General features: G+C 36.0%; 1 protein-coding gene across 2 annotated transcripts; it reads right to left on the reverse strand.

Moving 5' to 3' along the window:
- Window positions 1-2,531: 2,531 nt before the first annotated feature.
- On the reverse strand, window positions 2,532-27,299 carry LOC104895774 (serine/threonine-protein kinase 1). Of its 2 annotated transcripts, none has more exons than XM_010682365.4 (18): window positions 26,354-27,299; window positions 25,941-26,029; window positions 25,755-25,862; window positions 25,517-25,624; window positions 25,185-25,275; window positions 24,363-24,415; window positions 21,852-21,914; window positions 16,650-16,694; window positions 15,696-15,731; window positions 12,683-12,738; window positions 11,081-11,162; window positions 9,818-9,946; window positions 8,858-9,005; window positions 4,919-5,036; window positions 4,178-4,397; window positions 3,191-3,388; window positions 2,996-3,084; window positions 2,532-2,793 (listed from the first exon to the last, which is right to left on the reverse strand). In XM_010682365.4, the coding sequence occupies exons 1-18, from the start codon at window positions 27,225-27,227 to the stop codon at window positions 2,694-2,696; spliced, it is 2,607 nt and encodes an 868-aa protein (XP_010680667.1). In that variant the 5' UTR covers window positions 27,228-27,299; the 3' UTR covers window positions 2,532-2,693. The 2 variants fall into 2 exon arrangements, with proteins under 2 accessions (XP_010680667.1, XP_010680666.1); XM_010682364.4 differs by having other exon boundaries at window positions 8,858-9,008.
- Window positions 27,300-27,787: the final 488 nt, after the last annotated feature.

A 27,787-nucleotide genomic window follows, 5' to 3' on the forward strand; every position in this document is an offset into this window, starting at 1 on the left:
ACAACAAAAAGGTACAAGTAATACGTGAACAAGAAGCGATATTATGATTTATGAGTATGCGAAACTTGGTGATGGGGTTGATGTTTTGGATAATACACAAAGTTTAATACCCTTGTTGCGGATCTTTTGCATTAGCAATTGGTAGAAGTGAGGTGAAAAGTGAAATTGGAAGTAGTTGATTAGGAAACCAATGTTGTACAGTATGTATAAATCACAATGTTGTTTAGACCAAGATCATAGGTGCATTGGAGTGCAAGGAGACATGCCTTTAAAGTGCTGCAGAAGATCGTCAAAATTCGTTTGTTTGATCCAAGAACCATCCACTTGGTACCAAGATTAGCAATAAATGAAACCAAGGAAAGGTGAAATTTCTTTGTGGGGGTGAAGGAAATGAAGGTTTAAAGCTCGTGTTGTTGAGTAGCCTTTGTAATATTAGATTGGAGCACTAAGTGTAGTGTGGACATCGAAGAGAATACCATTTCAAGTCGTTCAAATGCCCCAAAGAGTAGGAAAAAGAGCATTTTTTTTTCCAGTAGGATAGATAGAAAAAGAAAATAAATTACAAACTTGAACTCATCTTTCTAGCTTGTGTAGCTAGGCAATGGGCCTTTTCTATCTGTTCTCTTTCAATTCTTGTTACTCTAATAGAATCAAACCCCTTTGCTATGTGAAGGATATCCTTAATGATATTTCGAATAGAAGGAGTATTCTTGTTTTCTTGAAGTCCCTCAATCAGTTGCTTAGAATCTGTCCAGATTTCTAAGTCCTTGATTTGATGATTTCTACCTTTGTTCACGCCGAGGAGAGGAGCCAACGCTTCCGCTTGGATAGCTGAATTTGCATTTACTATTTGACCCCTTTTTGCTATTGTCCTGCTATTATGTGAAATCACCCAACCATAAGCTGCCACTCTCGGGTCGTCCTTCCTTTTCTTGTTTTGTTTCCAGGCTCCGTCAACGATTAGAGTTGCATGATTACTATTTTCTTTCCAGCTCTTGCTCCACTCGCATCTTGATTTTATCACCTTTGGTGCTCTCCTAGACTTGGATTGTGTGACAATCTCTTGCTTATTACCATATTTCAACCACCTTGATTTTCAATGATTGAAAATGTTATAAACATCACTGGGCTTCATGTTGTACTCAAGAGTGAAGACAATTTTGTTCCTTAGCAACCAAATGCTCTTGAGAATACCTACGCAATCAACCACTCTTGAATCCTGTTTTTCCTACTACACCCAGATTTTTTAGCTATAGAGATATTTCGCGGCCTGTCTGAATTGATTCCAAGGATTGAGTTCTTCCATATTCTTAAGGTTATTTCACAATTTTTTAAAAAGATGAGTATCCGATTTCTCTTTTCCCTTACAGAATGGGCAAGGACTCTCGCTTAGGATTTTTCTTTTCCTAAGGTTTACTCCGGTGGTCAGCGCACCATTAACTAGCTTCCAATAGAAAATTTCCCATTTTGGCCAGAAATTTTGAGTCCAGATTTTTTTCCAGAATTTAGAAGGACCATTACCTGGATTTTGAAGATGGGTATACAACCAATATCCTGATTTGATCGAATAGTTCCCATGTGCTGTTTTGTCCAAATTGTATTCACCCTCTGTTTCTATTAAATGAATATGAATTGTTTTAGTGGTTTTGATATCATCCGTGTCAAACCACTTATGTAAAAGAAGCTTGTTCCAGCTATTATTTTCCGAAATTAGTTCACTAACCCATTTTAATTGGCTTTGGGTCTTGAGTGCCTATGACACTATCCTTAAAGTGCATTCACCTCCTCCAGCCCAGATGAAATTTGTTATACTTGTTGTTTTACCATTGCCTATTCTCTTTCCTATTCCAGTGTTCAAATCACCTACACTCTTCATAATGCTTCTACCACCCCAAGTGTTGTTTTGTGAAATAGACCCTCTCATACTCTTTTCATATCATGAATCCGAGTATTTCTGATAATTTGACTCACAAGAAGTGTCTGGTTGTTTTGGATACGCCAAGCTTATTTGAAAAGTGTAACTTTGTTGATAGCAACTAAGTTTCGCAAACCTAACCCATCATTATGTGATTGTATTTAAGGGCTGAAAACAGAAGAATAAAGAAAGAGAATAACAAGATGCCTACTAAACATTTACAAAGGGAATTTAGAGAAAAATTGCATAATATGCACCTATAGCTTATTCAAGAATCTGTGCTACGATTAGATTTGGAGGGTTCAAAAGTGTACTCTGGCAATCGATTTCTTGAAAGCTGCTTAGATTTATTTTTCGTTCATATTCTCTCTTCTTTGTCATGTAATGCTAGGGTTGAATATGCATCTTCTTTGATCCCTCGGTCACTCGAACGGAAATGAAGCAGTAAGTTGTGTTTTTTTCCTTTTGGACCGTCACCAACTAAAAGTTAGATGATCACAAAAGTTCATGTTGCCATACATGATTCCAGCTTTAAATAAAGGCCATAGATTCAGGCTCTCATCAGCTGCATCTACCATTCAGCAAATTCAATACCCTCTTCTCTACGCCCATAAAATTCAGATAGAACCAGTTTATTAGATTAGAAGTTGAAGAACTGAACCTACAAGACTAGCAGGCTTTACTATTTTCGATTTCTCAAATTAAAGGCCGGCCCGTAGAATCAAAATGATACATAGAAGAAAGTACATAGAGGTGGGGGGGGGGGGATTGTTGTGAACTACAAGCGTAGAATAGTTCTCAGAGTATCACAGAGATTTTGAATAGTCTGTTGTTCCTGTGCTACTTGCAAATCTTGAAGTGGCATCTCTTCGTAACACCTGTTCCAGATTAAACAGAATTAGACATTCCAAAAGTTATTAACATTTCAGCAATTCAAGACCTATTTTAGAAGAGAATTTTAGCATATGGAGGTCCCGATTGATATATCCCAAGAGGGCAATGTAATTGATTTAGCCATAAAAGCCATACACATGACAATTACATAAGAGGGGACGCATATAGGAAGATAAGCCCACTCACATTTTGTGATAAGCTAAAGCTTGAGCCAGATTCATAAGTGTGGGACTAGAGGTAAGTCTCTGATAAACACTTGGCGGAAGGGCCATCGGCTGCTCATGGAAGAAGAAAAGAGAAAGCACAGTTATAAACATACTGAACCCAAAGGAAAAGAAACCACAAAACACTAAATGTAAGAACACTTTGAAGTCTTGAAACCTCATTTTGTCCCCTCCTCTTTTTTGACTGAGCATCGCCAGCAAATAGTTCTTGCAAAGCTTCTGCAGCAATCATCCCACTATTTTGTTTTTGTTTGCCTCCAAATACATTATCAGACAGGAGCGCAATAGGTGATATATCAGTTGCCCTCAGAAAAGGAATAGGCACTGTATTTCCAGCTGCATATATTGACCAGAGCTACAAAGAAGATGCAATCCAAATAAGCAGACAACACATTTTGCTATTTGGTAACAACTAACAACTCTTAACAATAAACAGTAATGGGTCGCAAAAACGGGTATCATAGACTATTCTCTCGTTGATTAACCAGTTACAATCAGCAAGATCATCAAATGAGGCACTTTGTTCATGTTAAAATTTGCTAAATAACCATGTATGAAACCAACCAGCCATCCAAAAAAATATTGAAACCAACCAGCCTTCCAAAAAAAATATTGAAACCAACTGGGGAAAAGAAAAAAGCAAAGAAAATGCAACTGGACAGCATTGTCGTTCCTAAAACCCGAAAATTAAGATAGAAAACAATATGGCTAATCCTAAGAAGACTAAACCATTATATCAGCAAGACGTTCATCTAGTTGATGAATGATCTTAACAACTCTTAGCCTACATAATACACTGCCTCATTATGAACCTACTAAGTGCATAAGAGAGTTAAAACAAGTATAGCAGATCTTTTGCAACCACTCCACTTTGAACATAATCCGTGATAATAAGAAGATAAGATACCTTGAAGCTAACTTACTAGAACATAGGCCCTAAAAATCGAGGGTCGAACTTAACACTAACGTTCCATAACACGATATTCACATTCAGCTCCATGAGGAAGTTGCAGCGCATCAATAAACATAAAAGGCTCATACAGGATTAAAGAACTTATAAGCTCATAATGAACAAGGACGTAGTATATCTACAAAAGAATTAAGGTGATGCATCACATCAAGAATACAGCCAAACTAAAATCACCTTGTCTTGTGCTGAAAAGGTTTTACGGCCGACAGTTTTATTTCTCAAAGATTGGTTTCCTGAACTACCAATGCCTCCAACCTTTGTCTGGAATGTTTTATTTGCTGTAAGGTTTTGTACAGGCATGGTTGATGCAATGGATTCTCGATTGAATCCGCTAGCAGCAAGCAAATCTTTCTCATGTATATCCGCTGCAATGCTGGTAAATGCTTTATCCTCCCTGAGAAAATATTGCAACATATAGGTACAAAGTTTAGCTCCAAAACTTTGTCAAGCATGGGAAAAACTAACAGCAGAAGGTGAATGAGGTCATACTTCTAGTTCCTGGCGACCATATTAGTGCATGAAGCAACATGCAAAAACAAGCAGGAAAAGGAGAAGAAATTTCATGTTACTTCTCCTACACTAATTGGTAATTTATCTATACGCTGAGCGAAGGAAAGAACGGAGCATCTTCTGGTGCTTCACAGATTAAGACCCAAATTTCAACCATGTTTTAGTAGTTCATTAATAAACATCAGTTTCCCAATTGCCATCAGAAATTTTGATTGGTCAAAGGGTTGAAAAAGAGAGTGAAACACAACTCAGGTTAATACTATTAAATATTAATGTATCACAATCTGTTCTCTTCTTCTCTCTGGACCCTGACACGACCTCACAAACACGCTTTACTTGATTTATTCATCCAGAATAATCTCCTGACATTGTAGAGGTGTCAAGTTGCTCGAGAAAGAAAATTACCTTGAATCAGTTAATATATCTGGTTTAACACTTAAAGAAGAAACTTCAGAATTTTGGTAAAATGAGGAATGTGTCTTCTCTTCTTCCCCACCATGGACTACAAAAGTCCCAAAATCACCTGCACAGAGAGAACACAAATTGCATTTCCCAAATCATCGCTAGGCAAAGACAATGAGCAACTGAAAAGAAGTTTCAAAAGGACCAATTAAACTGGAGGACAGTAATAACAGCTAATTTCGTCAAGCATTATGACTTACAGCAAAGGATTCATAGGCTGATAGCACAAGTGGAGCTACTTATGACAAATGTTAAAACCTACAACTGAATAAAAGCAGAAGTTGTTTCTATCCTCTATTCCTCTCCTATTTCTTGGATAATCAATTCATTCTAAAACCTGGAAGTACTTGATATTATCTATTGGGTCCGGTCTAGCAAGACGCCAGTTGTTGGGTGAATAAAATACGGTCAATCTTTGGTTACAGATTGCAATCACCAAAAATTTTGTATACATGTACTATTATTCATAATTCATATCACCTCCGTCTCATATTGAGCGCAGCACACTCTTGTGCACAGAGTTTTACTTCCTCCTTCCCATATTAAGCGCAGCACACTCTTGCAATCACCAAAAATTTTGTATACAAGTTGTACTATTATTCGTGATTCATATTACCTCCGTCCCATATTGAGTGCACAGAGTTTTACTTCCTCCTTTTTCTATTGCAACATTGAGTTTTCATGCTTGCCAATGCACAACTTTAACTCTTAATATCTTTAATTACTTGTTAGTAAAAAAATATTAAAATTTGATATTTTGAAAGTATATATCGAGATGAATCTAGCAAGACCCACATGACTATAATTTTCTTTACGTAAAAATCACAGTAGATAGCAAAAGGGTGGTGGATGTATAGTGTAAAAACTCAATTGCTGCACCAGAAAGAGAACAGAGGAAGTAGGAAGTAGATAGAGTGAGAAATGAGTTTTACAAATTTTGTGTGAAAGTTGATTTGATAGAAGGTAGTGGGTATTTTTATATAATAGGTCAATTATGTGGGTCCTTAGGGGTGCATGGGTTGGGTGAGCATTATTTTATTTTTGTTTAATCATTTTCAATAAAGGTGTCGGGTATTGTTGGAGAGTAAAATGATATAAAAATGGTGGGCTCAAGCCTAAAAAATAAAATGTGTTGGAGAGTAAAATGATCTAAAAATGGTGGGCTCAAGCCTAAAAATTAAAATGTGGAAAATGATATAGGACAAACGGATATGAAAAGTGTTGCAATTAAAATTGGATGCAGGAAGTATTATCTTTAATTTATGCGAATTCAGTTTAGGAGCATCCTGCACTTTTGCAGTGTACACAATATTAGGAAGTTCTCTTTCCCAATAAGTAGAACTACATCAAGTGCACAATACTTTTCGGCTGAAACCACTCTCTGTTCAGATGAGTCAAGAAGTTCTTTAAGAAACACAAGAAGTAGTGAAAACAATACGATGAAACCACTCAAAATTCAACTTATCCATGACTAAACTGAATGACTCCCACAGAAGTCCATAGCTTCTCAGATTCCTTAGTGAAATGCAACCTCATTCGATCTGCAAATACTACAGACAAACTCCAGGAAATTCCAAAGTCATCCCTATTACTCCAAGTTCACAACTTATTTCAAAGTACTTCCATAATCAAAGTCCTGTTTATAGGCAAATCCAAACTCATTCCTGTTACTCCAAGTTCAAAACTTATTTCCAGGTACTTCCATTATCAATTTCCTGTTTATATATCGCATACATATTAGCTCCCAACTGGTTCTTCTATTCCTCAACCTAGCGACAAGAAACAAGAAAATTTCATTCGCTCTACCACCATTTATTCCTTTCACTTAACCCAGGAGCCAAGCTATATAATCCTCACTTGGGGAAGAGGGGTAATTACTAATTAGCACCAGAGATTTAGATAATTTTTGGGTCACTTAGTTTGTGCTTGACTAACCAATTAATTTACAGAATTTCCTCCATTCTCCACTCCAATAAAACAATGCTCCGACAACATTTTGATATCAAGAAGATAGGTTACAAATTTACAAGTCATTTTAGCATAACTGCTCCAGCTTCAGGGAAATTAGAAGTTTTTGTATTAAAAAAAATTAAGATTGTAGCACAAGAAATAGCATACAACTATGGAACCTTAGTCCCAATATGATTTGGGGTGGGCTAACATAAATCGTCGTAACAGATGAAACAATAAAAGTCAAGAAAGAAGAGCTTGAACAAAGAAAAATGAGATAGGGAAAAGTGAGAGGAGTAAGACGAGATTAAACATAAGAGCATGAGCAATGGGTGGGTTTTAGTGGGTCTAGCAAAAAGTAAAGCTAGCTTTACTTGGTTTTAGTATTACGGCAATTGGCACTTGGAGTTGGTTGGTCTGGAATGCTAGACCAACTACGCCTTGGATGGCGTGCATAGCAAAGAATGGAGTGTGCCATGTGTACAATATTGCTTTATTGTTGCTGTTTTTTTTGTTTTCTACAAGTTTGCTTTTTTGTTTTGAAGTAAATACAAAAATCAGCTTATAATTATTTTAAAAAAATTACAGTTACAACTATAAATTTTGTTATCTATAAAATGAGTCCAAATTTGATATAGTTTACTGAATTTTTTTTCAACCTACTTTTCTTCCTAATCACTTTCTCCTACCTAAAATCATTAAAATGTATATAAAATGATTGATATATCACTAATTAAAACATGAATACAAATGTTCTACTCTGCATAAGAATAAAAACATTTTGTATAGGAAAGATAGTATATGATGGAGTATAGGAAAAGTAAGAAAGAGAAAGAGAAAAACTAAGTAGGACTAGCCCACCCATTTTGAGAAAAAAAGATGAGTTGGTCGGAAGTTAGTGGGATGTGAAGTGTAAGGAGGAAAGGAGAGATAATGGAAAAAAATGAAAGACCAACAAAAGCTCACCCACCCATTGTACATGCTCTAAGGAATAAAAAACCAGATGAGAAGTTTAAGAGAAAACCAAAATATGGGGATATACAAATATAATTTGAGAATGACAAATTGCATAAATAATAATATTTACATCTACGAAAATACTTCTTACAAGGGAAACAAGAAATCCTATGATCTCTAACCATATACATTTTTAAATATGTAGCTGAAAAAATACATGTTCTTCTCACACTAAAATGAAGATAATTATTCAGTGAAGGTAAAGATGACAGACTTAAACATGTAATATAGGTAACAGAAAAGGAGGGAAGGGGGGGGGGGGGGGAGAAAAAAGGCAAATCCGAGGGTACGTGATAGAGAAGGAATTCCTATATTGAACTCTGGAACTAACAACAGCAACCCCAAATTTTTAAAAAGAAATCGCATAAAAGGAACTACTTTACTAGTAGGCCACAACTCAACTTGAAAAACTGTGAGAATAGCATAAGCATTAAGAATGTTTGATCAATTTTTTGAATTTAGGACAGTTCTGGAAATAAACCCTTCACTCGACGATGGTTTCGGTTTGGATAGTTCTTGACGAGTTTGGTGTCTATCTAAAATACCTTAAATGCCTTTTTCAAATGTTGTAAAGTTTAATGTTAATATACTATGACTATTGTCCATATTTTTCTAAATTGAAGCACGCATTACATGCATTTGAATCATGTGATAAATATTAGAATGGGCCAAGAAAACAGCAAGATGGATAACAGTAGAACTAGTTAGTGTAACCTATAATGATGCAGATACGCAAATAATTTAAAGTTCCTTTGGGGTCCTTCAACAAGTCTGTTTCTATGAGTTTGACAACCAGTACTACATAGCAATGTTTACTGGACCACATAGCATAAAAGCTTGATTGATCATTAAAAACAGAAAGACACTTGCATGGTTTATATAAGAAGAAACAAATGCAGGCGGGACTTTGCATACCTTCTGCCAGTTCCGCAAGCTGGACAGCCTGCTGCTTTACTGAACCTGCAACCCTGGATATCTCATTTTTACTGGTCAGCCCAACGTTGACAGGCTTTGACGGAACTGTATCACCAAAATCCTGATTCACTTTTGGCACATCTATCTGCTGCTGTTGTCAGGAGTTTACATGTTATAGAAGAAATCAAGAGGTTCATGATCATATGTCACATTTAGGATATGTTCTCTCCACCTTGCTTCAGAAACTTATTACTTATTCTTATTAGAATCAGATTAGACCAGGCAAAGACCAGACCTTATTCTTGTTTACTTATTACTAAATATGTTCAATTCTGTATTTATAAAGATAAAAACAAAAAAGATCTTTACCCGCTGGGACGAATCTAATAAGACTTTGAATAAATATGTTTTTTCTTACAAATGAGCGTCAAAATATGGCCAAAGTGCAGCCAAAATAAGAGATCGCATCAGAAAGATTTAGACAAGACCAGACGAGATCTTGAAAAATCCAGAGCAAATCACCTTATATCATAGCCTTACACTTTGTCAGGGTAGCAATATAGGAGGAAAAGGAAGGGATGGATATTGGAGAGGAAGGGAAGGAGGGAAGATGGAGCTCCATTTTCCCTCCAATTCTCTCTAAATTGGGAGGGATGGTATTTATTTAAGAGGGAGGAAAATAGATCCTTCCCTCCCCCAATCCCTCGTCCAAACAAAGAAACTTGTCCCCCTTCCTTCTTTCCCTTCCCTTTCTCTCCATTTCCTCCTATTCAGATTGAGTGCTAATGACACACCAGCCTATTCCCCTTGATTCTGATATATGAACATTTTTGCTACCGATAAAAGCAGGCGAAATTTAGAAAAGATATGATGGGGATGGGACACTGAACAGGACAAAGGATATTTACCAGATCAAAGACAGATTAAAAGTAGAAGAAAAAAAAAATCAATAATACATACTCCTGCCAACAAGGTTGCATCAGAAAGACTCTGAGCTTGAAGTGCCATAGATTCCCTAGCTCGTCTAGCCTTCTCAATCTTTTGTAACATTGTAGATGCTCCAACTTTGCATCTCTCAATAAATTTATGCTGCATTTGATAGATAAAAACAAAAAAGAGATTAGTCACCAAAAGACTTGTCGTGTAGCCCTACATTTACCAAAGAGTTTTCTCTAGCCTAATATCACTCCATTCCTTAAATATATTGATTTTCCTTCAAAGGACTAATTTTCCTCAAGACTTCAACACCGGCCACATCAAACTCCAACAAGAAATGATCCCCAAAACAAGTGAGATTCAAAGAAATTATTGTGAAAGAACTCTCCAAAAGCATTTGAGTGCATGAAAGTGGAATTTGAAATAAATAAACATCACTGGTAGAGGCATACAAGAAGAATTCCATCATTTTGAATAGACAATTCATAGAAAGATGCCATCAGGAACAAAATTTCTAACATTAACTAATAGATGCTTCTACAACTTTGAGGGTCCAATATGCAACTGTAGGGAGAGACATATAAGCCTATTTGCTCTCAAAGCTTTGAAGGGCCAATTAGCAATACAAACAATTTTCAAATATATTAAACAATAACCACCTGATCACAAGCCAAACATGAATAGTTAGCTTAAAAAACTTGATAGCTTGGACCGCAGTCAAAAGAGAAGATTCCTACTGAAGATGTTCTTAAGAGAAGGAGCTTCATCTTTACTAGTCGTTGGCTCATTGTAGTTTGTGCCTTAAGGAGGAGAAAAATGTTTGGGTTGAGCTGGGTCCAAGCTTGTTGAAAGAAAGTTTATGTCGAGGCCTGAAAGATGATGCCACTAGCAATTTGGTGGTGCACTTGAAGAAGAAGAAGAAAAAGATTCCAAAGGATATTTAAGGGTTTAGCTTCCACTTGTGAAGTATTCAAGTTCCAGTTTTGAGATATTTGAAGAGCTAAAGTCAATTTCTCGTCTTTGAGCATCACTTGACTTTTCCTGATGTGTAGATAAATTGCACCACGACAGCTTAAGGTCTAGAAACTTTTTGTGCTTAGCCCTCACTTTGTAAAATGGGTGACACCCCCATTGGTTTCTTTCTAATCTAATTCTTTATTTGCTTGTCCAAAAAAAAAGGTGCATACAGGGAGAAGACAGGAAGTGAAGCATCAAGAAACTAAAAGGTGCAAATCAGGCATCACCCATTATTCTTGCTGCTTAAATCAATCACATATCTTTAGATACCTTCAGCATTTCAGGTGCAGTAGGTCGCAAACGTGGATCCTTGGTTAAACACTTGGCCACAAAATCATGAAATATAAGAGACCTAGGAAAAAAGACAAAATAAATGTCAGTGCTGAAGTAACATAATTATGATGATAACACTTAAAACCCCTTCAATTCCTTATCATCCAACAGCTAAGGTTACTTTTTTATTTCATACTACACACGCGCGCGCGCGCACACACGTTAGAAGAGAACATTCTCTTTACAGAAAACACCACGAACAATGTGTTTAGAAGGAGGCAACATAGTTAAGTCAGAGTTCAAACCACCAAGGGAACCTATAATCCTCTTTAATATTAAGATGTACAGCAGCATCAGCAGTAATGCCTACAAAGAGGACAGAGCTTGGACAAGGTAAGGAGAGTTAAATATACAGCCTCTTACACCTACAATAAGAGAGGCTATTTCCAATTGATCCTTGATTTCATTATGCAATAACTCTGTGCTGCTTCGCCAAAATAAGAAACAGACACATTAGTGAGTCGTATAACGTAGTCCATTAAAAACAAAAGGTATTCTTTGACATGATATATAAGATAATATTAGTCCATCAATATAGGAGCGGAGGAGCCAATAGCTCTGTACAAGAACTACAAGATAAAATAAACCAAGACATACAATACCATAATTAAATCAAAGACATTAATTTTGCCACTATGTAACTAATCGAATGTCCAACTCCACATATTGAGCACCTAAGAAAACAAGAAGAATATCATGCTCCCGAAATTCTATCACGTAAGAATCCTTTCTTTGGTTTTGTATGAACACAACATAACTAAGTCAGACTTGTATAGCACAAACCTCATGCCACCTGTGGAAATAACCAGTGCAACATGCATCTGACATCACCTAGCACTAACTCAATTAAAACACAAATGTTCCAAACGTCCAATCCATCAATTGATGCAATGCACATATAAAACTGACAGAGGTTCAATGATTTTCTTTTCCCCTTGACGAAAGAGAACTGCTTCGCTACATTGCTATCTTCATGTTGTATCGAGACTCTCTAGGGCATGCAAGCAGAATCAGATATTATACCCAGGCCAGGACAGCATAGACAAACTGATGTTCATTTGATGGGTTAAAATTTATCTAATTCAATGTATCATGCATACAATCAGTAACCAAGAAATCATCTCGGAAAAATAGTAATTAACTTGGCACTTTCATGTGATCATCCAATTGTTGTATATGTGATATACTTACGCTGACACAATATGTGATAGATTTATGCTGACTGCGATATGTGACATCTCGCTGAATGCATTGCAATCAGCAATACAGTAAGTAGAACACAGTATAAACTATAAACTGCAATCAGATATAGCTTCTATAAGCACAAAAATAAAGTAAGCAAAACACTCATGAAGCCCCCCTTCTACAACCAACATATGGGGGGGAAGAAAAGAAGGGCCTCGTCATTCTCCCCAGATAAGGCTGTGTAAACAAGCACAGAATCCATAGAGAGGCGGGAAAGCAAGAGATAGGAAGAAAAAAAGGTGGTGTCATCGACAAGGGGGGATAATGAAGGGGTGCATGAATCAAATATCATACCATTTTTCTTTGTCCTCGAGCATTGGAGCTGGTTCAATAGATATCATGAACAGGACCTAACAAAGCAAAGAGAGATCATTAGAGAAAGATAGAAACTACTTAACATAAATAGCAAACTCACGCACAGCAAGGGTTGGAAGATTTTGACAGTTATCAAGCAACATGTCCAATATCTCTATATCCCTTCTTAGAGGTCCACCACTTACTGTTTCTTGCAAAAACATCTGTAGAATCCTCATATTACTAAATTAGAGACAAATCTAAGAGAAATATATATTTGGGACTATATATGATTAAGACTTTGATCAGCTTGACAAGACTGCACTTGTCCCCTTTCCACCCCCTTCATAGAAAAAGAATCTAATAAAATCCCACGTAATATGTACATTATACCTCCTTCATTTCTAAATACATGCAACATTTGCATAGTAATCAATACTCAAGTACCAATCTTATCTCATATTATCTCAGAAATGTATAAGAAAATTTATGGTCAAGTGTGGTCTTATCTGATTCGTCTTAATACACACTTCCATAATCTCAGATTTTTAAAATTTTTACTTATACTGTTATACATAATTAAAGATATTAAGAAACAAAGTAGTGCATTGGATAATATGTAGGTAGGAAATGTTGCATGTATTTAAAAACAAAGGTAGTATAAATTTTACCTGGGATGCTCGGACTCGGGTACGGGTGTCGGACTCGGGTACGGGTCCGAGGGTCGGACACGGGAGATTCTAAACTTAAGGACTCGCGGACTCGTTTGTTAAGGGTCCAAATTTTGAATATGGACTCGGGGACACGGCAACCAGTGAAATAATATTGAATTAATTATTTGTATCTGAAATATATTTTTAGTTTTTTATAATTATTTTTTAGTAATTAATTTCTTAAAAAAAGCATAAAGTGTTGTATATCCTACAAATCACATAACAAGAAAGAGAAAAAAAATATGTATAACAGCTATGAAAGTTGACAGCTTGCATCATTAAAGAATAGACAACAAAAACAGAGAAAAGAAATATTAAAGTATTGAAAGCTTCAACCATTAAAGCATTAAAGTCTTGACAATTTCCAAAGAGCAAAAGTCACGCATTTTTTCTGATTTCTCTCTCCTCTCTCTTTTCTCTCTCCTCTCTTCTCTCTCCTCTCTCTTTTCTCTCTGCAAAAGCATTGGTAGCCCCCAAAAATTTACAACCCAAGTTATTGAAACCCTAAAGTGCCGAGTCCACTTTCTCCCCCAAAGGTCCGACCCGGATTTCGTGTCCGCACCCGTGTCGTGTCGACACCGGTGCGGGGGGGGGGGGGGGGGGGTGGCCGAGTCCGAGCTTCCCAGAATTTTACCATATACGCGGGGAGTAATATTATTTAGTTGGGAAATTTCACATGGGAAGATTTTGGTTTGCAGTTTCTATATGTAGGACAAAAAAGCCAGTTATCACCAAAAAAAACACCTATAATCTATTGTTCATAGCTTTTCATAACCATATATAACAAAAACCGCTTTCTAGTACCAACACTAAAAAGAAGAGGTACCGAGGATAATCCAAACTATTGTAGGTCTTCAAAAAATAATCCCTACAATGGTTATCCCATACCAATAGTATATTGGGGGATCTAGTCCGACTCTTGAGTTACCTATGACCTGTTGAACAAGTTGAAAGTAAATATACATTTCTGTTAGTCATCTTTATCCCCTTCGGCCTTCCTCTATCCCCTCCTTTTGCCCTCACTACCACCCTGCTACCCACCATCCCCTCAAAACTCTCTATGCACCACCCCAACCACTGCTTACCATCCCCACTTCTCCGCCCTTTCCTGACCTGCTTCCCCTCTACCGTCCCCTACTTGTCACTTCTACAGTCACCAAACCAGATAACCCCCCCCCCCCCCCAACAAAAAAAAAAAATGTCCACTGTCTACTGTCTACAGTCACCTAGGACATGGTGACACAGTTAGTCTCCATTCTACCATTACCTTACCCACCACATTTCTAAAAAGCTCCATTATTAATATAAATAGCCATCAGAAAGACAGAAAGATTGTCATGCACAATATCTGTCACTTCTCCATGCCCCTGTGAGCACCGAGCAGTCATCAGAAAGATTATTCCAAACATAATCCCACCTTTTGCAGATGATGTGCACAAAACCAACTAACCGAAAACATACACCGTCACCTCACCTACACTAGGAATATGGATTTAAGACATTTAGGCATTTGTTTTACAAATGTCTTGCAAACTGAGAATGCACATCTAAGCATTTGTAAAAAATATTGGATTTACGTGCTCAATTGGGTGACGTGAATCAGATCGTGCTACTTTTAAATCCAATGATTTTGTTAAATCAAAGGGGTTGGTTTACTTTTGGACATAGGCCGCAGAATATTTCTGCATCTAATCGTAAAGTGTGTGCTTTTGTTACAAGCTTTTATTAAACAAACAAAAAATCCAACAATTAATGTTCTCTTTTAGCACATTGGTAACAAAATACAGAATTACAGAGCCAGCACCAGCATAAACATATAACTGCAGTTATCAAGAATGTTACCTACTTACCACTATTACCACTGAGGAACTAGAGCATATAATATGCAGCAGACCGAAAAAAAGCACAGTTTAAAAAAAGGCTGTTAAGAAAGTCAATGGCTTTTCAAGCATCTAATCATGAAGTGTGTGCTTTTGTTACAAGCATTTATCAAACAAAGAAACAATCCAACAATTGATGTTCTCTTTGAGCACATTGGTACTAAAATACAGTGCTAGCACCAGCATAAACATATAACTGCAGTTATCAAGTATATTACCTATGTACCACTGTTACAACTGAAAGGAAGAACTAAGAGCATATTTATGAAAAAAAATGCACAGATTTAAAAAGGCTGTTAAGAAAGTCAATGTCGTTTCAAGTATAAGATCTGTAACCCGAGCAAAATCATGGAACATGGAAGATGCAAATGTGCACAATATAGGAACGCTGAAGAAATAAATATCAGCATTCGCACTAACCCGCATTGGATGCACTGCTGATCTGGGAGGAAGTCCCTGAAACCAAAAACAAAAGAATGAGCATATATAACTCGGATCAGTCCATATAGTAGTCTCAATTAAACAAAGGTGTTTCTCAAGCATAATCTAAGACTTTATTCAATGTTCCCCGTCTGCGATGCTTTCTAGGATAACATAATAGCAACTAATATCTCCTTTTTGGCGACATTAAAAATTTATTTAATTGTTGCGACACACTTGTGTTTCCACAAAGACTTTTTTAACTATAAGTGATAGGGGCAAAGGTGATTCCAAGTTTCTTATCTTTGATTGAGACATTTTTTTAAGAAAGAAAGAAATAAGTATTTGTTCCAAACGAGTTCCAACCCAGAAAACTGAACTCTCTATTGTTTAAAATATAGATAATTCCAGCCAATTCCACAAGTCCTATAATTAAATTAATTCTACAACATCAATACAACACATGGTGTCTATTATTATATGTAATATTTAATGCGATTTTGTAATGGAACTTTCACTAAAGTTTTTACCAAAGTATAACTCGTGAAGAATGATAAAATGACATACATCCTCCCTTTTTATACAGTTGCACAATTTGACTATTATGCTAGCCAACGCACAACTTTGACCAATAATGTCTCTAATTAATTAGTAAAAATTATAGAAAGTTGGCAACTTGGTATTTAATATATAAGTTGAGATGGATTCAATGGCATCTTTCATACTATATTTGTTTTATATAATAGGAAAATAATTCCAATCAAGGTTAGTATATAGTATATACATAGTGCAGAAGTGAAAGCATTGCAACTAAAAGAAAAAATGGAAATGTATTCTGGAACAGGGGGTATCTTTCTCCATTAATTTTTCACATATACTTTAACAAATTTCAGAAATAAGGAGGCTAAAAATCAAGGGAAAAGGAGAGGAGGTATAATACGGAAATAACAATACCTCTGCCATCTCTATAGCAGACACTCCAAGAGCCCACACATCCACCTAGATGCCAATAAGTTGAATCTGTATGTCAATTTCATACACTTCTGCATAAAAATTGACTGCAAAGGATACATAATATGAAATTTACATGAATTACATCTAGCCAGAGTTGCAGAACTATAGTATTTCTAAACACTTTGAATCTTATCTAAAATAGTTTAAAAAATGAAAGGAATAGTTTCCATTATAATAAAATAATATTTTCCTTGCGGGACCTCTTCTAACAGAATTATTGATTACATATGTAGGAAAAATGATTACCAAGATCAGAATAAAGGATTACTATTCCAGTGTTCTCACGTTCTCATATAAGAAGTGTTCTCATGTGAATTTTAGTATTATAGGGTCAGGATCCGGTGAGAATGGGTCCTTATGTGAGAACGTATATCATATGTAAGAGCAGAATTATGTTCTAAACACACGCAATACTTTTTAGAACATACGGAATACTTTTTAGAACATACTTAAAATTTTGTTTTTAAAACATATTGATCTAACACTTTGTAGAACATATGCTATGATTTTTAGAACAATAAGTTGCATAACATACGCTATGATATTTAGAACATGAACACATCTTTTTATGTTAGAGCCTAATCAACACATATACATATATTGATACTAGCTTTTTCTGCAAGCTATGCGTGTGGTGATATTTTAGGCATAATTATTGCTCGTTATTAAAAAAATTGAAAATTAAAATTATGAGAGAACGTATATATGCTCACCTTCATTTGGTGAGTAAGAAGTATTCAAATACTTACAAATAGTATCTAAAAACATTTTAAAGTAATTATAAGGGATGTAATTGCATATCCAAGTAATGAAGAAACTGAATTCTTTTTGGAGTTTGTATTTGTGATTAATTTTGTATATGAGTTGTCTTTGTAATGAGAATGCAATATTTTTTTTATTGTCAGTGGTATATATTTTTTGGTAAGATCTTAAATTACGAAATTATTTAGTTGATTGGATCTAAATTTAATTTGATTGAATTTATTTATTGGCAAGTTTATGTGATTGACAATTATATGAGTTGATTGGGTTTAATAGAGACTTGGTTGAAATTTTTTGGTAAGTTTATGTGTGTAAAATGGTTTCATGTTGTGGAGGGGTGGATATGTAAATTTAAAAGGGGACACCATTGCTCCTCCATTGGCTTATATAATAGAGATATACATGTTCTAAATCTTCAAGCTTATGTCCTAAACTATTTCAAGTATGTTCTAAAATATTTTAAGCGTGTTCCAAATTATTTCAAGTTTGTTCTAAATTATTTTTAACGTGTTCCAAAGAAGAAAGTAAGTAATTATCAAAAATTCGGAGAAACTTTTTCGGTAATTTTCAGTTGATTTTTTTTTATTTCAAAAATGCAAGAAAAAAGGTTACAATACTATTCATATATATTTTTCTCATAAATTTATAAACTAGCAACATCGAAACTCTAGTGCGACTATTCTGAACACGACAAGAACTATATAAAACACAACAAGAAATATTTAGAACATAACAAGCACTATTTTGAACATAATAAGAAGTTAAGAACTATTTAGAACACAACAAGGACTATTTAGAACACTAGAAGAACTATCTAGAACACCAGAAGAACTATTTAAAACATATATTTTACTATATTTAGACTTTAGAGTATAAGAACGACCACGTAGAACATCCTCTTTTTATTATCAACAAAATTAAGGAGAAAAACATGTTATGAAAAATACGCTCTAAAAATCTAAAGTATATACTTCCTCAAAAAAAAAAATATGTATCCTCAAAACAAAAAAGCTTAATAAGTATGTTGTTCTAAAAAGTGTTGCGTATGTTCTAAAAATTTAAGTTTGTTTACTTAAAAAAAATTATGTTTCCTAAAAAAATTAAGTATGTTGTTCTAAAAAGTGTTGCATAAGTTCTAAAAAGTTAAGTATATTTCCTTAAAAAAGGTTAAGTATGTCGTTCTAAAACGTGTTTGCATATGTTCTAAATGCTTCACATTTTCTAAAAAGTTAAGTATGTTGCATAAGAAAAATTATGTTCTGAAAAATGTTACATATGTTCTAAACCTATGTTCTCACATAAGAGATGTGTGCTCACAAGAACCTTCCCATATATATATACTAGCTTTTTATGCACGCGATGCATGCGATGACATTTTTAGGCCTAATTATTACTAAGTAGTAAACAAAAAGAAAATGCAAGCTAGTATTTTACGGTCACCTCCATTTTGTGAATAAGATTCTTCGAAATACAATCAAATAGTACTCCTACATTTTGTTCTTTCTTTTGCAGTCATTAACTCTTTGTATTTAAGTAGCATTACAATATTACTCCCTTAATTAAACTTATCTCTATTGAACAAAAAAAAAATTTGAGTCCATATTATCTGTTACATTGAATTTCCAATGCAACAATATTATAATTTGGCTAATTTATACTTTGATCTACACTTGTATTTGAAACCCATATTATAATTTGGCTAATTTATACTTTGATCCAAACTTGTATTTGAAACCCAAAATTTTGAGTGACGTGCTGTAGCCTGTAGGCACATCCTTCTAGAATTTTAACAAAAAAAAATTCACTACCTTTTCCACTACTTAGCAACATCAGTATAATTCCACTACTTTTGCTATTCATTTTCTCTCTCCTCTCACTACAAATCTACTAACCATATTTTCAAGGAACCTAGTTCATCAAACTATACACTATATAATAAGAAAATCAGCCTTTTCAAGTATTAAGCAAAGCAGTAGATCTAATTCATCAAAAATCCATCAGCCGTATCAACCACTTTTGAAGGAAGCAAACCAACTTCAGTTTTTTCGTAGGTCGATTTTCTAACAGATCAGAGAAAGGTAATTTCTTAAATCAACTTCAGTTTTTTCTTCGGTCGATTTTCTATCATCCCAAAATTTAATCCGAAAAGTATGAATCAATTTCAGTTTTTTTTTCCCTTGCCTAACATCTAAATTATGATTTCACAAACTTATATTTAAAATTTTCATCAGTCTCATATTTAAAATTATATTTGAGATAAAATTGTAAATTTTCATACACAATTTGATATTGGATTTTTTTTAAAAAACACAAAAATCGTTTCTTTTATCTTGTTTTCTGATTTAACATGAAAATGAATTAAATTTAAATTGTATAAAACCCTTTTTTTCCATTTCAAAATTTTACAGTTGTCTTGGTGCTTAATTTCACTATTTGTTTTCGCAAAATAATGTAATTTTTTTTCTGAAAATGGTTTTAGCAAATTAATTTAATTTTTTTTCTAAAATTGATTTTTGCAAAAACTGTTCGTGAAAACATTTGTTTTTTTTTTTTCAAAATTTTATTTCTGAAAATGGTTTTTTTGCAAAAGTTATGAGCAGAATTTTTAATATTGGAATTTTTTTAGAAATACTAAATTTGTTGCTTTTATCTTTTTTTTTTCATTTCATGTGAAAATAAAGGGTTAAATTTAAGTCCTGTTTAACTAATTGCTATCATCTCCCTTTTTTCTGTTAGTCGCTACATAACAATTGCTATTGTTTTTTCAACTAAATTGAAATAACTTGGAAGATTAAAAGAATTATGTACCTTTTTGGAAATTTGCAAATCGCCGATGGACAAATGTGTGATATCCCCATCGAAATTTTATGTTTTTTTACAGATTTTTATGCATAGCGTGTATAGGTAAAGAATAATTTGTAAGTGAAATTTGTGAGTTCTTGAGAACAATGATTTGTAAGTGAATTTTGTGAATGTTTTTTTTAATGTATTTACGCCCTATTATATTAGTTTTGGTTTGTAAGTTAATTTTTATTTTTTTGTAAAGTTTAGTGATTTGCGGGATTTCTTGAACGTGATTTAGAAAGGGATTTGTAAAGTTTCCTAACATAAGTGATTTGGGAGTGAGGTTGAAATTTAATTTCCGGTAACTTTGTTTGAATCCCCATTTTTGTATTGATATTATTTTTGTAATTTAGTAAGGGAAAGGGGGGCGAAATAGTCAGTTCAAAAGAGGACACCATAGGTCCCCCTTCCCTTATGTAATAGAGATATATATATATATATATATATATATATATATATATATATATATATATATATATATATATATATATATAATGGCCAGCATCATCCAGGTTTGGCGTTCTGAACTTTTAAGGATAGCGGAAAACAAGCATACTACAAAGTAAAGTAGAAGACCCGATAACAGGACAGCCATGATCCACAAATGTTTTGATGTTGGCTTACAGGTCCAAGATCTGCCTCAGGTCTCCCACAGTTATCTTGAGTTAACACTCAAGCACACAAAAAGGCCAAAACATATTCAAGAAAAGAAAGGGGAGAGAGTGACGAAGTGACATCATTAGGGCAGATCAGAGAAGAAGATTAAGAAGTAAAATGGACTTGAATGATAATTTTCTGGAAAACAGTAAAACAGAGATTGTTTACAAGCTTTCGAGAGGCTTGCTCTCTACCAAAAGAACTCTTAAAAGTTCACCCACACTATTACTCAATATTCAACATCCTTTCTCTCTCCCTAATCTATTCTATTTATAGAGATACTACTTCCAACTCACTAACTTATTCATCAAGCTACTATTAAAACTAACTAATTATTTAATACCAAAAGTGCCCCTCTCCCTAGGCTAGTCTATTACAGAGAGCTAATAAAACATTCAAATGAACAACTGAGAAATAGCATTTGCCAAAGAGGCAAAGACGAAGCTATCATATTTGAAGAGTATCATATTCTACCCTATTTGTTTCCCTTTTGGGATCATGAGGTAGAGGAATGTCGCCATTTTCCGGATATAAATCAAGTCAAAATGAGGAACTTGAGCAGATAGGTAATATACAGGAGAGGAGTCATAATTCTTGCAAAGGCTTCCTTAAACAAATATCATAGTGGTAGAGGACTAGAGGCTTGTAGAGGAGGTTGGAGGAATTCAAGTCCGGGAAGGGGAAGGGGGGTTCAAGATGACCCAAATTGGGTTAATCCTATTAAGCAAATGTGCGGAACGAAAACTAATTATACATGAACTAAACACTTCCAAAGGAAGAAAAAGGGAGAAATTTGCCAGCCCAACATCCCCTTATAAATCAAAATACCAGTATAAAAGTAAAAGAAGGCAATAAATTTGCAGAAGACATCTTCAGTACCTTTCCATCATACCGACTTTCTTGAATAACTTCGGGAGCCATCCAATGTGGAGTACCAATGAACTGGTAAACATAAAAAGGCAGCAAGGACAACATATGAGATCCAAGAGTCAATTACCAAAGTATTAAACAGAGGCCATGACTTTAATCACAAAGATGATGGTAGATTAGTAGAAATTTCAATATGACATCTTGTGCTTCTAACAAATAAATGTCATCTTAAGATTGAGCATTTCAAATTCTATTTGCTTACCATCAGAAAATGCCAGAAGCAAAAACAATAATAAAAAAAAATCTAATCTCAGATAAAAATATTGGGCTAATCATGGGAGCTTCATTCCTACTGATCCTACAAAAGTTTCCAAACATCTTGCTTCTTCTATTCAAGGACAAACAGCGAATTCGTCATGGGAATTGGCAGCAATCTTACTGTTCTGACTTCTGTGTTTGGCTGCTAGAATTGGAGATTGCTTCACCTTTGTTAAGCCCCATAAGGTAACTAGACCAGTTATCAAGACAAGAACATTTTCTTGGAGAGGCCAAAAGCCACTGGTGGTGGATTCTGCTCCCGGATGTAAAGAAGTCTGCCACAGCAAATTTGGTTTGAGTACCCAGCCACACCTTGCCAGAGACTCATCAGTGGCTGACAGGTGGGCAGAGGCAACTGGCAGGGGGTGCAGGAATGCCAGGGAGCACCTTTTGCTGATGTGCCTGAGGGACTAAAGAGAACATCATATATTCTTTGCCTAATATTAAAGCATCTCATATACTTATGGGCTGTTTGGTTCACACTAGAGAAAGGGAAAGAAGGCAATAAAGGGAAAATTGGAAGAACAGAATCCAGAAAAAGAAATTTAAAAATGTATATGGTTCAAGTTAGTTAAAGAACAAATTTCCCCTAATAATTGTTTGGTTCAAAGAAACAACTCTCGAGAGTTAACGCCTCCCTCCCCCCCCCCCCTCTTCTCCCTACATCACATTCTCTCTCTGACACCCACCCCCACCCCCACCTCCTCTCTCCCCTCCCCCTCCCTCCCTCCCCCTCCCTCTTTCTCTCTCCCTCTCCCTCTCTCTCTCTCCCAACCTCCCTCCTCCTCCCTCCTCTCTCCCCCTCCCCACCCTCTCCCTCTCCCTACCTCTCTCTCCACCCCGCCCATTCCCTCTCTCTCTCTCCCTCCCCCACCCATCTCTCTCTCCCTCTCCCCCCTCTCTCTCCCTGCATTAAATTAAGGTGGTGGATCTTGAAGTGCATGTAGACGTTTTCGGGGTAATGAGAGACTTTCAGACTTGTGATTTTTAGAAGTTTGTAGGGGACTTTTTGTGCAACCGATAGTGATTTGGATGTTTGTGCGGGAGTGGTGCTTTAGTGTTGGGGGTTTGAGTGTGGATCACTGCGGTAGTTATGGTAGTAGTGGTAGTGGTTGTGGTAGTAGTGGTAGTGGTGAGATGACGGAATTGTGGTGACGGTGGAGGTGGTGAGGTGACGGCAGTAGTTGGTGACGGTGGTGAGCTGGTTGTTGGCCTAGTGGCTATGGCTAGGAATGATAGCCGTGAATGGTGACAGGTTCGTTGATGCAAAACTGAATTTGGGGAAAATGGGGGATGAGAGAGATCAGAATTAACATGTTTGAGTGAACCAATTCAGCTAAAGTGGAGTAACGGATTACAGAAGTGAGCCAAACATCTAAAAAGGGAATTAAAGGGAACAATTTCCCTTCCCTTCTTGATTACCCTCTAACAAACGCCCCTTAAATGTTTCGACACCTACTGGAAATTGGAATATGAATATATATAGTATCACAAAAAGAAATTAAGAAGTAAGATTTTGATATACCTCTAGTCCTCTATGAGAAACAACAAAAATAAGAACTCGGAATATGTTAAGTAGTTATAACTTAATATTCCAGCACCAGTTACAATCTCTATGACCTAAGTCGGAAAGGTTTAGGTCACCTTTACATGCCATTGAACAAGCATGACAGATAGGATTAAGGAACCAATATTGCACTTGACAGATACAACCCAGACAAATGATCCTAACATATCGAGCCGTTGTAATAAAAGAAATTGAAAGACACCAATATAAACATTCAGCCTGAATACGTGACCTAAATGATCCATATTAAAAGTAACATCATTAAAGAGCAATACTAGCATTTCAGATGAAAGTGAAAGACAGTAACTTGGACATTCAATGTAGTCCATTGTCGTTCAAAGTTTAGAAATTGTCCAATCATAACTCTCACCTACGTCGAAAATGAAACATGAAACAACTCTTTCATCAAACATTATGGTCTGATATTGACCGACTGAATGTTCTGAACCATAAAATTCAAAATTTTAAACAAGACAACACCATCTCATCATCAAGGAATTAGAATGGAATCATCATACAGGCGTTCTTGTAATAAAAATACGCTTAAGATACCTCAATACCACCAATTTGGACTAATTCTGAATTACAATGAAGATATGAGGACTGAATAAATGTAGTCCTATGAAAAATCATACCGTATTGCGCTTAGACATGGTTCTCGTCAGCTGTGCTGCAACACCAAAATCACCTGTACATGAAGTGAACACATTAGCACAAGATACAGGATATCACCATTGAATCAAAAAGTTAACCAGCCCGTGTTCTTAGGTCATGCATAAGCCATAAACGTATCGACATGCCATATATACAATATCAGTAATAGATTGCTGTAATTTCCCTTTACTAAGGAAGGCTCAAATAACAGAAGAGATTAGGAACTTTAGTGGTATCTCTTCAATAGATAAAAGCATAGAACTTGCTAATAATGGCAAGGAAGACGTAAACCCATTGTTTCCAATCTTTTTTCTCGCAGTAAGTGAACTAGCAGAGACAGTTGGTTCCACCAACCATATGAGGAAAAACAATTAAGTCATTTGACAAAACGATGTCAACAAACAACTATAAAGTACTATGAGCCAAAGTGCCAAACAATCAGCAAAAAAAATAAAAAAGGATAACTTATACAGCTCCAGCATATTTTTCTTCAGCAAATCACTCACTTTTAAAGACACATGTCAGCCTAAGAGCTATTGGAAATATTTATCTGCACTTGCAGAGTAAGGTTGCATACACCCCCTTACCCTTCCCGAGGAAGATGGCGCTTTAATAGGCCCTATGGTTATTTTATTGTTGTATCAGCACAGGAGCTAGTTTCTGACAAAACGATGAGAAGGACGGGGAAAAGGTAAAGCGAGAGTAAGCAAAATAGATCAAGCCTGTATGCTACAGATGAGACAGTCATTTGACGGAATGATGTTAAAAAAAATTGACAATTCAGCAAAAAGAAATGAACATACCCAACTTCACCTCTCCTTGTTCTGTCAATAAAATATTCCCCCCCTTAATATCTCTGTGAACCTTGAAGATAGAGTGCAAATAAGCTAAACCCTACAACCAATGAAGCAATAATCTTAATTAATAAGCAAACAACATTATTCACAAAGAATCTACAAGCACTGAAGATGAAATTCTTTTGTTACATCCTTAGCTCCTTGGGTAAAGATAATGTGATATAAAAGGATAGCATAGTCCTGAAAAAATCTTTCTGAATCCTGCAGCTTTGGAATATAAGCCTAAAACCATGCTCAGTGACCTTTCAATTCAGTTGAAAGCCATGTTACTTTGATACCTTCAGTGACTCCCTCGAAATGTAGGCAATTTGATGTTCATCTAAAGGGTCCTCGGTAACATTCATCAAGTCAGCAACACTTCCACCCCCACAGTACTCCATCACTATCTGCCATAAACTTTCAGTATCAGTAATTACAGACAAAAATCAACAAAAGTAACTTAAAAAAAGAGTAAACATCGATGCAGCTCAAAGTTGCTTGAAACTCCTTTACGAAATTAAAAATCACAAGAACTACCCAGAGGTACTCTTCTCCTTGGTAGCTTCCGAGGTAACGAACAACATTAGGATGACTACACTGTTGTAACATTTCAATCTCACCACGTATCTCCTCATAACCCTCCTCCTACACATGACAAAAATAAATTTCCATGAAAGCATTCAAAACAAAACTGAACCTCAACAAACATGAGAATAAACGCACCCCTTCACTTAGTGATATGACTTTAATCGCAACTAGCTCTGAAGTTGTTAAATCTCGAGCTTTATAAACAGCCCCATACGACCCTTTCCCTGCATTTTACACGCATAATGAAGAGCATCAACACAAACAAATACAAATGACATAAAATTCATTTACAATAATATCACACAACATGCAAGATTGACATTTCAACCTTCCATGTTTCACAATATAATTCATGATATACCTTCCACATGATTTTCACATATATTTCAAAGTCAGATAATGTCAATAGTACCTATCATTGATTCACCCATTGAATTCTAGCAAACTTGCACATCAACTACCAAAGGAATTTTCCATATTAAAACGCTATTTTCAAAAAACTTAACCATATAATTGGATAAATTAGTCCCTAACTTAGTAGAACTCACCTAACTCATGAAGTAACTCATACTTTGTACTAGGATCTTCCCTAGCAATACAATCCGGAATCGAACTCGAAGACATTTTACTCTGCAACTGCCTCATTTGTCCACCAACATCCTCCGAGTGCCCTGAACCAGCACCACCACTCCTCCGATTCTTTCCTCCAAACCCGAACTCCCCTACCGCCTGCATACTCGCAACCGCCCTACTCATTGTCGAACCACCACCACCACCACCAGTAGTCTTCCTTACAAAAGTTCCAGAAACATCCTCACTCTCTTTCTCTCTCTTCTTTCTCGCCGTCTTTCGCACCACAAAAGTCCCAAACTCTTCTCCTTCCTCCTCATCCTCATACTCCTCCTCATCCTCTTCCTCCTCCTCATCATCATCATAATCATCACTTTTCCCCTTCTTCACCACAAAAGTACCAAAATCACCTTCTTCTTCTTCATAATCATCATCATCGTTTGATTCAGCCTTCCTATAACTTGAATTAGGTTTATCAGGAGAAGAAAACGCTGAATTACGAGATTTTCTTACAGAATGAGGAGCTCCGGAAGATGAAGACGATGTTGAAGGACGCTGATTCTTGTTGTTGTTGAGAGTGCGTTGACGATGTTGATCAGGCTTAACAATGAAGGTGCCGGAAATGTCGTCGGAAGTTTCGGCATCGAAATCGAAGGAACCTGCGCCTCCGAAATCCTTGGGAAGGCGTTTGAGGAGAGGAGGGAGAGATTCGTCGTCTAAATCGTCGCCAGAAAGTTGTTCGCCGGCGACGTTGTCGTTGTGAACAATGAAGGTGGAGAAGATGTTGTCGGAAGATTTCGCCGGAGGTGTCGGTGTTGGAGGTCTTCGACCTCGCCGAGGGGAGGAATCCATCGATTCGCAGGAGAGGGAGGGAGAGGTAACAGTGGAGTATTTCTGTATCAGCGGTTTTCCGTTTTTTCCTTTGGGACCTTGGTCTGATAAATGTTACTTCCACCGTTTCTTTTTACTCGCTACACTTCTCATTTCACGGACTCCTAGACAATTTTTGGAGAAGAGAGAGGTAGAGAGTAAAAAGAAAAGGGACCCATGTGGGAGGAGAGAGATAGAGAGAGTTTATTGCCCAAAAAAGAAGTGTAGCAAGTAATGTGAAACTTCCCATAATGGAAAAGTGTAGCGAGTAAAAAGAAACAGAGGAAGTATTAGAAACAGTTTTTTTTTTTTTTTTTTTTTTGGTATGTGTAGTTACAAGAATAGACTCTTTACTTGAGTTTGAGGGTGGCTCTTTTTTGATTTTTAAGGGCTTTGAGTAGACTGAGCATGGCCGGGCGGGCCCAGTCAGGCAGGGCTTGCTCACGGACTTGACTTGTGGGTTTTGGGCACCGATGGGTCGGGTCTGAGCCCGTGAAAGGCGAGTCTGGCCGGGCCTTGTATTTTTAAATTTTGTCCTTGAC

This window comes from Beta vulgaris, chromosome 6 (assembly GCF_026745355.1).
Source record: "Beta vulgaris subsp. vulgaris cultivar EL10 chromosome 6, EL10.2, whole genome shotgun sequence".
In the NCBI taxonomy this organism is placed as follows: Eukaryota; Viridiplantae; Streptophyta; class Magnoliopsida; order Caryophyllales; family Amaranthaceae; genus Beta; species Beta vulgaris.

Coding starts and splice junctions, on each gene's coding strand:
- LOC104895774 (XM_010682364.4), bottom strand. CDS start 27,227: ATGGATTCCTCCCCTCGGCGAGGTCGAAGACCTCCAACACCGACACCT. Junction 25,276..25,516: donor TTTCGAGGGAGTCACTGAAG/GTATCAAAGTAA, acceptor CATTGGTTGTAG/GGTTTAGCTTATTTGCACTC. Junction 24,416..25,184: donor ACAAGGAGAGGTGAAGTTGG/GTATGTTCATTT, acceptor CTTCATGTACAG/GTGATTTTGGTGTTGCAGCA.